Source organism: Agelaius tricolor, unplaced genomic scaffold (assembly GCF_023055355.1).
Source record: "Agelaius tricolor isolate 1412-34295 unplaced genomic scaffold, bAgeTri1.0.p SCAF_71, whole genome shotgun sequence".
Lineage (NCBI taxonomy): Eukaryota > Metazoa > Chordata > Aves > Passeriformes > Icteridae > Agelaius > Agelaius tricolor.
The window spans coordinates 1,215,607-1,228,737 of record NW_027269331.1 but is presented as its reverse complement, the minus strand read 5'-3'; the positions used below and the strand labels follow the sequence as shown (position 1 = coordinate 1,228,737).

General features: G+C 62.1%; 1 protein-coding gene across 2 annotated transcripts in view; it reads left to right on the top strand.

Moving 5' to 3' along the window:
• ARHGEF17 (Rho guanine nucleotide exchange factor 17) overlaps positions 1-11,956 on the top strand; it is a 29,198-nt gene extending 17,242 nt beyond the window's left edge. The window contains exons 2-21 of one of the 2 annotated variants that reach the window (XM_071417931.1): positions 2,063-2,140; positions 4,232-4,414; positions 4,806-4,922; positions 5,198-5,290; positions 5,649-5,825; positions 6,091-6,141; positions 6,415-6,524; positions 6,634-6,719; positions 6,830-6,948; positions 7,180-7,393; positions 7,509-7,582; positions 7,695-7,888; positions 8,000-8,253; positions 8,582-8,828; positions 8,910-8,996; positions 9,081-9,148; positions 9,461-9,609; positions 9,702-9,876; positions 10,494-10,736; positions 11,214-11,956. In XM_071417931.1, the coding sequence (XP_071274032.1) occupies positions 2,063-2,140; positions 4,232-4,414; positions 4,806-4,922; positions 5,198-5,290; positions 5,649-5,825; positions 6,091-6,141; positions 6,415-6,524; positions 6,634-6,719; positions 6,830-6,948; positions 7,180-7,393; positions 7,509-7,582; positions 7,695-7,888; positions 8,000-8,253; positions 8,582-8,828; positions 8,910-8,996; positions 9,081-9,148; positions 9,461-9,609; positions 9,702-9,876; positions 10,494-10,736; positions 11,214-11,404 (2,910 nt within the window). In that variant the 3' untranslated portion in view covers positions 11,405-11,956. Of the gene's footprint in view, positions 1-2,062; positions 2,141-4,231; positions 4,415-4,805; positions 4,923-5,197; positions 5,291-5,648; positions 5,826-6,090; positions 6,142-6,414; positions 6,525-6,633; positions 6,720-6,829; positions 6,949-7,179; positions 7,394-7,508; positions 7,583-7,694; positions 7,889-7,996; positions 8,254-8,581; positions 8,829-8,909; positions 8,997-9,080; positions 9,149-9,460; positions 9,610-9,701; positions 9,877-10,493; positions 10,737-11,213 lie in introns of both variants that reach the window. The other variant, XM_071417930.1, reaches the window with a different exon arrangement.
• The last annotated feature ends 1,175 nt before the right edge of the window (positions 11,957-13,131 follow it).

The window sequence follows — 13,131 nt, the reverse complement described above, 5'->3', positions numbered from 1 at the left end:
CTCCGGGCTCAGCGGCGCGGCCGAGGAGCTGCCGGACAAGGGCTGCGGCAGCCGCGGCGGCACCGAGGTGATGCCCCGGGGGTCCCGGGGGGGCGCCGGGGGGATGCGGGGCCGAGGCGGGGGCGCGGGGATGCGTCACGATCGGACACGTGTGCGGTACCCGGCACCTGTGGGGTCTGCGCCGCCATGGCAACCGTGCCTCCATCCTCATCCTCATCCCCGTGCCTCCATCCTCATCCTCATCCTCGGCTCGACACCCCCGGGATGCTCCCGCCCGGAGGGGGTGATGGGGGGGCTGGAGCCATCGCTGCCGCCACCCCCCCAGCGCCGTTTTACACGGCGGAGGCGTCGGATGGTGGGAAATACCCCAATTCCAGGGGCTGATCCCGGGGGTGCTGAGCAGGATGAGGCCAGGGTGAGGTGGGGGCGTCCCCAGGGAGAGCAGATCGGGGCTGAAGCATCTTCAGCCCCCCAGCAGAGAGGCTTTGCTGGGGTGAGGAATGCAGTGGGGCACATCCTGCCTTTGCCCATGGGTGGCTTTACCCCAGCTCTGTTCATCCCAGTGGGAATTTGCCCCTGCTGGGGTAATACTGGTGCTGTAAGGGTGGAAAAAATCCCCTTGCCAACAGTTGGGCCTTATCCTCTGTGTCCCCACTCCTGCTGGAGCAGCTGAGCCTGGGCAGCTCCTGGGTCTGACCCTGGGACAGCTCCAGGAAAAAAAGGACCAGCAGGGAACTACAGGCTGGGTGAGGATTGGGGAAACTGAGGCAGTTTGGGGCATCAGATTCCCCTAAGCTCCATCCTCCAGTGAGCGCCCGTCCATCCGTAATTACAGCTAATTAATCCAGCAGTGAGAGTGTTCCTAAGCTCTCTAACCGAGTGGGGAGGTCTCAGCTGGTGTTCCCAATATCACCATGGTTTCCTGGTTCCTGGAGAGCCTTGGACCCGTCACCAGTATTTGGCTCTAGACAAGAGTTTCCTCCATGCTTGGTTCCACTGCTGGGGAGCAGGGAAACTGAGGCACAGCTCTGTCCTGGAGCGGGATCTGGTCAGGATCCCTCTCCATTGCTCCCTGGGGACCATGAGGGCCATGGTGGGCTCTCTCCATGGTGAGGATGGCCAAACTTCTTCCTGTGGCTGCAGAGCAGCTGCACAGCTCATTGTGTCCCCACTGGGGAGGACACGGCCCCACGTGTCCAGGGGCTCATCCCACAAGACTGAGGATATCTGGGGTGTCTCACATCCAGGGTCTCTGGAGATTCTGCACATGAAAAACTTCTGGGGTATCTGTGCACCCAGGGCATCTCTGCAGCAAAAGCTTTTGGGATGTCTCTGCACCTGGAGTCCCTCCTTCCCATGCAGAACCTTCGGGGTGTCTCTGCACCCAGAATCTCTGGGGTGTATCCAAACACAAAACTTCTGGGGTGTCACTGCATCTCTGGAGCATTTCTGCATCCCAGGGCCCTTGGGGCATCTGCCACCAAAATCTCTTGGGGTGTCTCCCACCCAACAGCCTTGAAGCATTTCACACCCAGAACTTCTGGGGTGTCCCCGCTCCCAGAGCCTTTGGAACATCTCACACCCAAAACCTTTGGGGTGTCTCGCGCCCTGGGCTCTGGAGCGCTGGCCCCCCAGGCTGAGCTGCGGGCAGCGCACACAGGAGGGGTCCCTGAGCCCCACAGCCAAGGAGACCCCGACCCATCTGCCTCCCAGGGCTCCCCACCACCCCACCGATGGTCCTGCCCCAGGGTGCCCGGGGTGCTGGGCGGGAGGCGAATTCCTGCGGGTCCGCTCGGAGCGGCTCCAGAGGGCTCCGGCTCCGACCCATGTAGGGCTGTGAGCTCCAGGGCGGGCTCCTGACGCGGCCGCGGAGGAAACCAGGCGTCTGTGCGCTCGGTGTCATGTACTTCCTAATCCTCCCGGATTCCTCCATCGGGCTGCAGAGGCAGCGCAGGGGAGCTGGACGCCAGCCGGGCTCTCCGGTGCTCAGGCAGCCCCGGCACGCAGCTCCCCCGGCCCGCCTCACCCCAAAACCTCTCGTGTGCCTTCTCTCCCCGGGCAGGACATGAGGAAACACGTCATCATGACCCTGCTGGACACCGAGCAGTCCTACGTGGAGTCCCTGCGCACCTTGATGCAGGTAAGGTGGCGTGGCCGGGGTGTGACACCCCAGAGCTCCCCCAGGATCCCCCCTGTCACCCCAAATCCTGGCTCTGGGGGCTGTGCCACGAGCTGGGTGGCACCGGGGGCATGTTGGGGACAGCGGGAGCGGAACTGTGACAGCAGTGTCAAGAACGGGGTGTGCGAGTTACCTCCGTGCCCAAAGCGAGCCTGTGACATTCACAGTGTGTTGTCACCTGGCAGGTAGCGCGTCCCCACATCTCTTGCCGTGCTTGCCTTCCAAAATCTCCTCCTTGTGTTGCACCCCATCTCCTGATGGCCCTGCCACGATGGGGGACCCCTGCAATCCCCCGTTCCCTCGTGCTCCCGTTCCCTGCTGGGATCCTCACCTGCAGACCTGAGCCAAAGGTTTTTCTCAGGCTTTTTTTTGCTGAGCTGGTTCCAAACCCCCTGGAGCAGCCTGGCCCGAGGGTCCACCCCACGTTTCAGATGTTAATGAAGGTGTTTCAGCAGGTTAATGACGGTCAACGCCCTGCAGACGTCACCTGGCCGAGGTGTGGCTTGTCCCACCACATCCCTTCAGGGGGGGAAACACCACAAACTCCCAGCTCTGCAAAAGCAGCAGCGCCTGTGGGACCTCTGTGACAGTCCCCAAGGGCATGGGGCACTCCATCCCACGGGCTCTTCCCATAAATGCCCCAAAAGGATGGCCCTAAGGAGGACACAGATGTCCTGCAGGAGGGGAGGACCCTCTGGCTGCTGCCAGTGCAGACCTTGGCTTAGAGGGGCACGAGGACCCTGGCTCTGGGGCTGATTCTGGGGGAGCTGTACAGGGTTTGGGACTGGGGGGTGTCCCTGCTGGTCTTGGCATGGAGAGAGTCTGTCCCATGGTCCTTGCATGCTCTGAGGTGGGAGGGACACAGCTGGGAGCCACGGGGTGCTAATGCCTGAGCTCTTGTCCATGGGACCTGACACAGTGCCACGGGGGGGACCTGGCTTTCTGACAGGGATCTGAGGGCTCCAGCTGGGACAGGATGCTCGGATCCTTGTCATGGCTTGGTGGCACTTGGCATGGGACAAGGACCACCTTGGAGCACCATCCTGCAGCCAAGCCAGATGGTGCACGGGCAAGCCCTGCCTGCTGTCCCTGTGTGCTGCAGCAAGGACTGTCTCCATGCTCTTCTTCCCAATGTGGGAATGCATGGTGCAGTCCATCCCAGCTCCTGCTGGAGGTGCTGGACACAGTAGGACAGGTGAAGGGAGTTAGGAGCCTCAGCATGGATTTGGTCCTTCTAACTTGGGTCTCCACAAGATATCTGGCATCAGCTTGAGGAACGTGATCCCTGGGGAATGGCTCCTCCTTGACCAGCTTGGTTGGAGAGGTCTGAAGCCACTGGAGATGGGTCCTGTCCTCACTGCTCAGCTCCATGGTCCTCCACACAGCCTAACAGTCACCAGCACCCTGTACTGGTTGGACTGAGTGGGTGGCAAGGCCTGAGAAGACCTTCCCCATCCCGCTGCATCCCCTGCAAATCCATCTCTCCCATTCCAGGGGCACTCCTCCGCTCTGCAGCTCTGCCCCATGGATGGAGGAGAGGGGTTTCATAGCAGAGCCACTCACCCAGCCCTGCTGAGGACCTGCTGGCCCTGAGTATTGCTCCTTGGCCATTGTGTGGTGGTCCAGGGCATGACCCAGTGGGTGCACCCTGCTGGGCCAGCCCCTCCTGGTTCCAAACACCCTAAATCCCACCAGGAACAGTCCAGCATTTGGATCTCAGTGTTGCTGTGATTTCCAAGCTAGATGGAGGTGGTGAAGGCTCATGGCAGCAAAGATGGCTCTGGAGGCCCTGGGACAGAGGATCCTGTGCCGTGCACGTTCTTTGTGCAGGGCTGTCCCCCTCCCCACACATCTGTGGGGATTCACTGAGGGACCCAGGAGGGCTGGGTTGCAAAACCTGTCTGGTGCTGCTGATGGGTCCCAGCATTCCCTGGAGGAAGCCCCTGCTGCAGGGTGCCATCCATGCCTGTGTTTCCATGAGCTGAGGGATCCAGACTGGCTGGGGAGGGAGAGGGAACCTCCATGGATGCCGGTGCCTGTGCTTGCCCTCAGGGGTACATGAAGCCGCTGAAGCAGCCGGAGAACTCCCTGCTCTGCGACCCCTCGCTGGTGGACGAGATCTTCGACCAGATCCCCGAGCTTCTGGAGCACCACGAGCAGTTCCTGGAGCAGATCCACGACTGCGTGCAGAACTGGCATGAGAAGCAGAAAGTGGGCGACCTCCTGGTGCAGTCGGTGGGTCCTGGCGGGGCGATTCCCCCCGGGAATGCGGGCGTGCCCGCTCCTGGGCACGGCCCCAGAGCAGAGGTTTGGGAGCAGGAGGCAGGGGAGTGATGAAAGGATGGGCCAAGCAGGCCTGGGATGGAGAGCAGGAGACGATCTCCAGGCCTGCTGTCTGCTTAGCATAAGGGTGGGAGCTGCTGCTCCCGGCTGGCTCTGCAGCTCCGCGTTTCTGCCTCGGGAGCACAAACGTCAGGGCTGAAAAATCGAGGTGGGCGGACGGCGGGTGAGCCCTCCCTGCGCCAGCCCAGAGCCAGAGTTAACCCTTGGGGCAGCCTCTTCCAGGCTTTCCCAGCGTGCCCGTGATCCATGATGGTGGATCTAGCCCTGTTTTCCCCCCACCCAGTTCTCCAAGGATGTGCTGGTGAACATCTACTCTGCCTACATTGATAACTTCCTCAACGCCAAGGATGCCGTCAGGATCGCCAAGGAAGCCCGGCCGGCTTTCATGAAGTTCCTGGAGGTGGGTCCTGGTTCCTGCCTCCATAGGTCCTGGCCACCATCTAGAGCCAGGCAGGATGGGAGTTAATGGGAGCAAATTTATTGCCAGACTGGGAATTCCCCCCCCACCTTCTTGGTTTTGTTGCAGAGGGTCACTTGGGATGAGCCAGAATCAGTGCGGGTGGTGTGGAAGTTTGGACCCCCAACCAAAATGGGTGATCCTGGCTTAGTGGGAGGCTGTGTCCCCGCTGTGTCCCACCAAGGGGCCCATCCCTGTCCCTCATGGGTGTTTTGCAGCAAAGCATGCGGGAGAACAAGGAGAAGCAGGCCCTGTCAGACCTGATGATCAAGCCTGTGCAGAGGATCCCGCGATACGAGCTGCTGGTGAAGGTGGGTGACACCGGGGTGGCAGTGTCACACCAGCAGGGAGGGAGGCCACGGCTCCTCCTCACCTCCATGCAGCTTTCAGGGCTCGCAGATCTCTCCTGACCCCTTTTCCCACCCCCTGTCACAAAGTTGGTGTCCCCAGGTGTGCATATGGCTCTGCCCTCCTGGAGATGGTCACTCTGAGGACACTCCCCCTGCTGTCCCCTCACCCTCAGCCTTTCTGCTGGACATGTCCACCCCTCCCTCCCTCCCTCCCTGGGGCTGGTTCCCATCCCCAGCACCCAGAGCAGCGCGGGAGGGGCTCGGGCAGTGACCCTGGTGCTGCCAGAGGTGACAGCCTGGCCGTGTCCCCCCCTGGCAGGACCTGCTGAAGCACACGCCCGAGGACCACCCCGACCACCCTTTCCTCATCGACGCCCAGCGCAACATCAAGCAGGTGGCCGAGAGGATCAACAAGGGCATGAAGAGCGCCGAGGAGGTGGAGAGGAACGCCCGCATCGTGCAGGAGATCGAGTCCCACATCGAAGGGATGGAGGATGTACGTAGGGGGGGCCTTGCATGGGCTTTCCTTCTCCACAAAAATGTCCTCATTTCTGCTCTTTTGGGTCACCCCAGGCCACTTGGGTCACTTGTTTGCTTCTCCAGGTGCAGCTTTCCCCATTGTCATTTGGTTTTTATGGGCCCCTGGGGGTTTGGGAAGGGACTGGGGTCCCATTTCTGAGCTGGGGGATGCAGGGGCAGGGATGAAGACCACAAAGCTCCTTGCAGAGGTTTCCCAACCATGGGTCTCCTTGTCCCCACAGCTCCAGGCTCCGCTCCGCAGGTTCCTGCGCCAGGAGATGGTGGTGGAAGTGGTAAGAGTGGGATCTGAGGGGAAATGGGACCACACCCTGGGTGGGCAGTGAGAGGCTGTGAGTGCAGGTGATGGGGTGCCTGTGTGCCCATGGGAGGCTGTGAATGGATGGATGGATGGATGAATGAGTGGATGGATGGATGGATGGATGGATGGGTGGATGGCACGGACAGATGGAAGGGCAAGGCAGCACATGGGGAAACTGAGGCAGGGCCCTCTCCCAGCACTGGCACAGATGGTCACTAACCCCCTGGTGTCTCCCACTGCTCCACAGAAGGCAGTGGGTGGGAAGAAGGACCGCTCCTTCTTCCTCTTCTCGGACCTGCTGGTGTGCACCACGCTGAAGCGCAAGTCAGGCTCGCTCCGCCGCAGCTCCATGAGCCTGTGAGTACCCCCAGGCTTGGGAACACCCCCTGGGTGCCCCTGCCAGCTGGCCTGCCTTTAGGGGGATGTGGCTGTGGGTGCAGCTCAGCCATCCCCCCCAACCTCCCAGGTACACAGCAGCCAGCGTGATCGACACCGCCAGCAAGTACAAACTGCTCTGGAAGCTGCCCCTGGAGGATGTGGACATTGTCAAAGGTCTGTCACTGCCTGCTGGGGTGTCCCATCTCACCCCAAAACCCATGGCTGCCCCTGGCTGGTAGTGCCAGGGAGGGAGGGGTTAGCACCGTGCGTGTGTCCCCACACAGGTGCCTCGCAGGCCACCAACAGGGAGAGCATCCAGAAAAGCATCAGCCGCCTGGATGAAGACCTCAACACGCTGGGGCAAGTCAGCAAGCTGTCAGAGACCCTGAGCTTTCCCCACCAGGTATGGGGATGGCTGTCCCCTGGTTGGATATGTTCCCAGTGGGAACACATAGGATGTCCTCAGCCGGAGGGGACAGCCTGTGGCAGGGCTGGTGGCCATAAGCATCCTAAAGCCACAAAAGAGGTTGGGGCAGCCTCTTTTGGAGGACGCCAGGGGATGGACAGGGGGTTATCAAGCACGTGGCTTGTGGTGGCCCGTCCCTGAGAGCTGAAGTGGTGTCCCCGTCCCAAGGGCCTGGATGACGTGATCAAGGACCTGATGGCCGCCATCCACCGGGAGCTGTCGGAGAAGCAATCCCTGTCCTTCAGCATGGCCTTCCCCCCCAACAAGGTGGAGCTCAGCACCACCAAGGCTGACGGCACCGAGTCCTTCATCTTCGAGTTCCCCAACCCCGACGCCCGGCTCGGCTTCGAGCAAGCCTTCGAGGATGCCAAGAAAAAGCTGGGTAACACCAGGGAGGGGGGAGCTGGACGTGGTGGTGGGCTTGGTATCCCCCCCACCCCGCTTTGGCAGACCCCTTTCCTCCATCACTTCTTGATTCCCCAATGTGATTTTCCCAGCTTCCAGCAAAAACTGCCTGGACCCGGAGTTCCTCAAAGCCATCCCCATCATGAAGACGCGGAGTGGGATGCAGGTACTCAAAGTCTGGGCTCAGGCACCCCACAGATCCTCCCCATCCCAGTGGTCTTGCTGCCAGACATCTCCTGCATCCCTCCTGAATAACCCAACCTTCTGCTCCCTCGCAGTTCTCCTGCGCCTCTCCCAGCCACGGCAGCCCCGAGAGCTCGCACGAGGTTTGGGTTTGCAACAGCGACGGCTACGTGGGGCAGGTTTGCCTGCTGAGCATCCGCAAGGAGCCCACGGTGGAGGCCTGCATCGCCGTCTGCTCCGCCAGGATCCTCTGCATCGCCTCCGTGCCCGGCCTCAAGCGCGCCTACAGGTAGGACGTGCCCGGCCCCGCGGTGCTGGGGGCTCAGGGCAATGTCAGGGCGATGCTGGAGCTGTTTCTCCCCCTTTTCTCCCTCGCTCCTTCCCTCCCCGGTGGCAGCAGGGAGCGTGTGGAGCCGCTGGGCAGCCCCTCGGCGGAGCTGGGCCCGGCGCCGCCGCCGGAGGACGCGGGGCCGCAGCCGTGCCTGCACATCTCCATCTCGGGCTCGTCGCTGGAGCTCTCGGAGCCCGTGGACGGTGGCAACAGGGAGCTGGTGCCCTTTGACAGCGATGACACCGATGATGAGTCCTCGCCCAGCCCCTCTGGGACGCTGCAGAGCCAAGCCAGCCACTCCACCATCTCCTCCAGCTTCGGCAGTGAGTCCTCCCCAGCTCCTGCTTAGGGAGAAATGCACTTTTTAGCCCCAAAATTATGGCTAGCTGCACTGTTTTGGCCTCCCTGCCTTGTATTCCTCGGGGGAATCTGCAGGTGGAGGCTTTTGAGCCTGGGAAAAGAGATGTTGAGAGGCATCAACCCAGCAGTGTGGTACTGGGATGGGGGGACTTTGGGTGGAGCCTCGTGGGTTTTGGGGCTCGGCATCCCTGTGCCATCCCCAGGCTTGACATCACCCATGATGGTCTCTTTTCTGTGCCTTTGGAGGGTGTTGGATGGTCGTGGTGTGACCCATTCCTTCCTCCCCTGCAGATGAGGAGATTCCCAGCTGCAAGGAGGCAGCAGTGGAGACGACGAGCTCGGAGGAGGAGCAGGAGCCTGGCTTCATGCCCATCCCTGGCACCTACGGGCAGAGCCGGCGCGGCGAGAGCCCCACGGACGGGCGGGCCCTGCGCCGCTCCAGCCGCGGCTCCTTCACCCGCGGCAGCCTCGAGGACCTGCTCAGCCTCGACCCCGAGGCCCACCAGAGCTCCATGTGGCTGGGCACCGAGGATGGCTGGTAGGTCCCCGGGGTGGGAATTCCTGCGTGGAATTCACGCCAGTCCCTGGGGGAGCCTCAAGCTTGGCTCTCCTCCTGCAGCATCCACGTGTACCAGTCCTCGGACAACATCCGGAACAGGAAGAACAGCATGAAGATGCAGCACGCTGCTGCTGTCATGTGCATCCTGTGAGTGGGGAAGGAAGGGGGATTTTCAGCTCTGGGGATTTTGGGCTTCTGCAGCTGGATGTCAAAGGTGGTTTGTGCCCACAGGTACCTGGATAACCAGGTTTTTGTGTCACTGGCCAACGGGGAGCTCGTTGTGTACCAGCGGGAAGCAGGTGAGGTTGGATTTGGGATGTCAAAAATGCAGCCCCAAAGTGGTGGCTGTTGGAGGGTGGCTTGGGCAGCCCCTGGGGAGGATGCTCAGGGTGGCATCCCTGGAGGGATGCTGGAGACACCACACTCAGAGGCAGGTGGAGGTGGGAATTCTTGCTGCCACTGGAACCCCATGGTGGTACCAATTTATGTCCCCTCTGAGGGGTGACCCAGAGAAAGTTGTCTTCAGCCACCACACCCCATTGTCCATATCGAGTTGGACTTGTATTTGGGAACACTTTAACTTACCCACCCCACTCTCCCCACCCTCTCAGGCCGCTTCTGGGACCCCCAAAACTCCAAGTCCCTGTCGCTGGGCTCACCAGGGAGCCCCATCACCAAGATGGTGGCGGTGGCAGGGAAGCTGTGGTGCGGCTGCCAAAACCGAGTCATCGTCCTCAACACCACCACGCTGGCACAGGAGGTACGGGGGTGGTGGCAGGAGGGCACTCTGGGAGGTGTGATGGGTGCTGGTGGCATCACTGGTGGCATCACGGGTGGCATGTGTCCCCTCAGCACACGCTGCAGGTGGGGCAGGACGGCGGGCGCAGCGTCACCTGCATGGTGAGCGCGGGCAGCGGCGTGTGGGTGGCTCTGCAGGGCAGCGCCCAGGTCAGGCTGTACCACGCCACCACCTACGAGCAGCTGGCAGAGGCAGACATCACCCCCCCAGTGCACAAGATGCTCGCAGGTAAGTGACACCCAGGACGCGTCTCCAGAGGGTGCCAGCACCCCTGGGAAATGCCCTGAGGGATTCAGTGCTGGGAGAGTGAGGATGCTGCGTTTGGGGAAGGAGATACGAGGCCTTGTGCTGGGTAATCCCACGTGGAAATAGGGCAGCCCCTGGGGGAATGGATAATGCCGTGTTGAAGCAGGGCGGTAATCCCATAATCACAGAATCGGGGAATTCCTTAATGGTTTCAGCTCGAAGGGACCTTAAAGATCATCAAATTCCAACCCCCTGCCATGGCAGAGATAGCTTCCACCATCCCAGGCTGCTCCAAGCCCCAATGTCCATCTTGGCCTTGGACACATCCAGGGATCCAGGGGCAGCCATAGCTTCTCTGGGAATCTGTGCCAGGGCTCACCACCCTCACAGGGAGCAATTCCTTCCCAACATCCTCTCTCAGTGGGAAGCCCTTCCCCCTTGTCCTCTCAACCCACTGTGATGCCACCATCCGGGGCGGGGTGTGAGCTCCCTTCCCCACGTCCCATGTGCCACGCACAGATCCCCCTGGGAGTGGCTCCCTGCGGGTGGGGGGTTCCCAGCCCCACAGGACCAGGCACTGACAGGGGCATGCCCGGCAGGCTCGGATGCCATCATCCGGCAGCACAAGGCCGCCTGCCTGCGGATCACGGCCCTGCTGGCCTGCAAGGACCTGCTGTGGATCGGGACCAGCGCCGGCGTGGTGCTCACCCTGGCCGTGCCCCCCAAGGCGGCCCCCACGCTGGTGGGGCTGTCCCAGGGCCACACGGGCCACGTGCGCTTCCTGACGGCCATCGAGCTGCCCGACGGCTTGGACGTGCTCTTCCCGCTGCCCAGGGACACGGGTACGTGGGGTGCTGGCACCTCCCGGTGCTGGCACTGCCGGGAGCAGTGCCCAGAGTTTGTGGGGCTGGGAGTGAAATGTCGGAGTCCCCGTTGCATTCCTGCCTCGTTCAAATCCAGGGTGAAAAACTGGCAGTGGAGGGTGGGGGAAAATGGGTGCTCAGCTGCCCTCTGCCAGCGTGGGCAACCCCAAATTTCCCAGGGAGACCCAAATTCCCACAGTGTGGCCCAGATCTGAGGCAGGGCTGGGATAGGGAGGAGGAGGAGATGGAATGGGAGCTGGCAGTTTTGATGGAGGAGCTGATTTGGGGATTTCCCAGTTTGGGCTGGGAGGGGCTGTTGGGATGAGAGGAGGTTTTTGGGGCCGGGATGTGGTGCCTGGGAAGGCGGCGGAGGGCTGATGCTGAGGTGTTCTGGCGGGGACCAGGGGAGCTGTGGGCACACAGGTGACAGCGTTTGGGGCGTTCTGCGCTCGGCAGGGGCCGAGAAGCCGAGCGAGGCGGAGAAACGAGACCCGTCGCGGCCCCGCGCCCCCGCCCTGGCCCTGTCCAAGCCCAAGATGTTGGTGATCAGCGGCGGCGACGGCTACGAGGATTTCCGGCTGACCAGCAGCAGCGAGACCGTGGGCAGGGACGACAGCACCAACCACCTGCTCCTCTGGAGAGCGTGACCTGCCCGGGCCAGGAACGGGGGGTGCCGGCCCCCCCTGTGTGCAGAGGGGGGTCCCGGCCCCCTCCCCAGCGCCCCCCGCCCCAGCACCTCTCATCTCCGACCCGGCTGCTCTCTGTGTGCTCGGGGCTGGGGGGATGAGCCCCGCTGCCCCCGCCGCCCCCCTGGACTCGGGGGGGGACCCGCAGCGCTTGGGGGGCTCCAGAGGATGGGGAGGGGGCGGGGGTTTGCTCGGGAAGGCGCTGCGGAGGAGGAGGAGGAGGAGGAGGGTACCGAGCATCCCTGGGGAGCGGCCGGAGGATGCCCGACAGCCAGGATCCTGCCTTGCTCTCCGGTTTTGTGTGTGCCTGCTTCACGGGGCGGGGGGCGTCACCCCCCCGGCCTCCGGGACCCCCGGCCACGCCGCGGGACCACCCCAGGGACAATCCCAATCCCAATCCGCCCGCGGTGTCCCCCCCGGCCCGGGCCTCCCGCTAACCCGCTCGCTCCATCGCCAGCACCCAGACAGCTCTGTTCGTTTGTTCGTTTGTTTTAAATATATATATATATTATATATATATAAACATCCTTATTTATTTGGGGGTTCGGGAGGGGACAGGGGCGTCTTCACCGCGCTGCCAGCCCCCGAGGGGTTAAAACTTCCCGGAGCATCGCCCCGAGGGAGAGCCCGACCCCGCTGGACCGCGCTGGTGGAGGGGGAGCTGATGGAGGGGAGGAGGGAAGGAAATTTGGGTGTCCTCTCCCTCCTTCTCTGTGATTCCCAGCGGGATTTTGCAGCCTGGGAAGCGGGATGAAGGCGCTGCTGCTGTGTGAAGCGTCTCTGGATGAGAACAATCATCTTCAGCCACCAGGGCTGTCCCCCCACCCTTACAATGGGGGGCACCCTAAAAATGAGACTGTGCTGGACCAGCCCTGCCCCATGCGCCCTTTTTCTCCCCGATTTTCCTGCTTTCACCCCAGGATCCAGGCGAGATCAGTGCTCCCAGATTGGGACACCCTGTTGTCCCCATGGGAGACGTGACAACCGTGGTGGCAGGGATGAATCAGGGTGTCCCCAATCCCACACAGCTGGGTGAGTGACAGGAATGCTGCCATCCCACATGGAGCCATCCGTCTGTCCGTCAGCGGGGTGAGTGGGCGTGTGCTATATTTGGGACGGTGAGGATATTTTGGGAAAGGGGTGGGGGGGGGATCGGTCACTTGGGGGCTCTTTGTTATTAAAGGTCACCCCTGCCAGAGCGATCCCAGCGTGGTCTCGTCCTTCACCTCGGGATGGGGTGGCAGGGACAGGGTGAGGAGACGGGCACGGCTCCCGCCACCCACTGCTGTCACCGGGAATGTCACCCACCGGTGCCACTGGTGATGAAGACTCCGGTGGGAGGAAGAAACCGTTTCCACCACTGGGGTGCAGTTATTCTGTCCTGGATAGCCCTGAGGGAGATATCGGGATATCCCTCCCTTGTGCCACAGGGCATCGGGACGTGGCACTCCCCGGGGGACGCCAGGTCGTCCTGGGGAAAACCGAGAGGAACAGAAGGGGGCCTGACGGAAACCAGGTGTCCCCACTGTGTCCCCTAGGGAACGGGACAAGGTGTGCTGTAGGACAGGTAGGAAAGCGGGGCGCAGCACTCAGGGATGCCCCATGAGAGCCCACATGGGGAAGAAAACAAAACCAACCCTTTTTCTTGTTAATTTAAATTCCTGCCGGGCCGGTAACACCCACCCCGC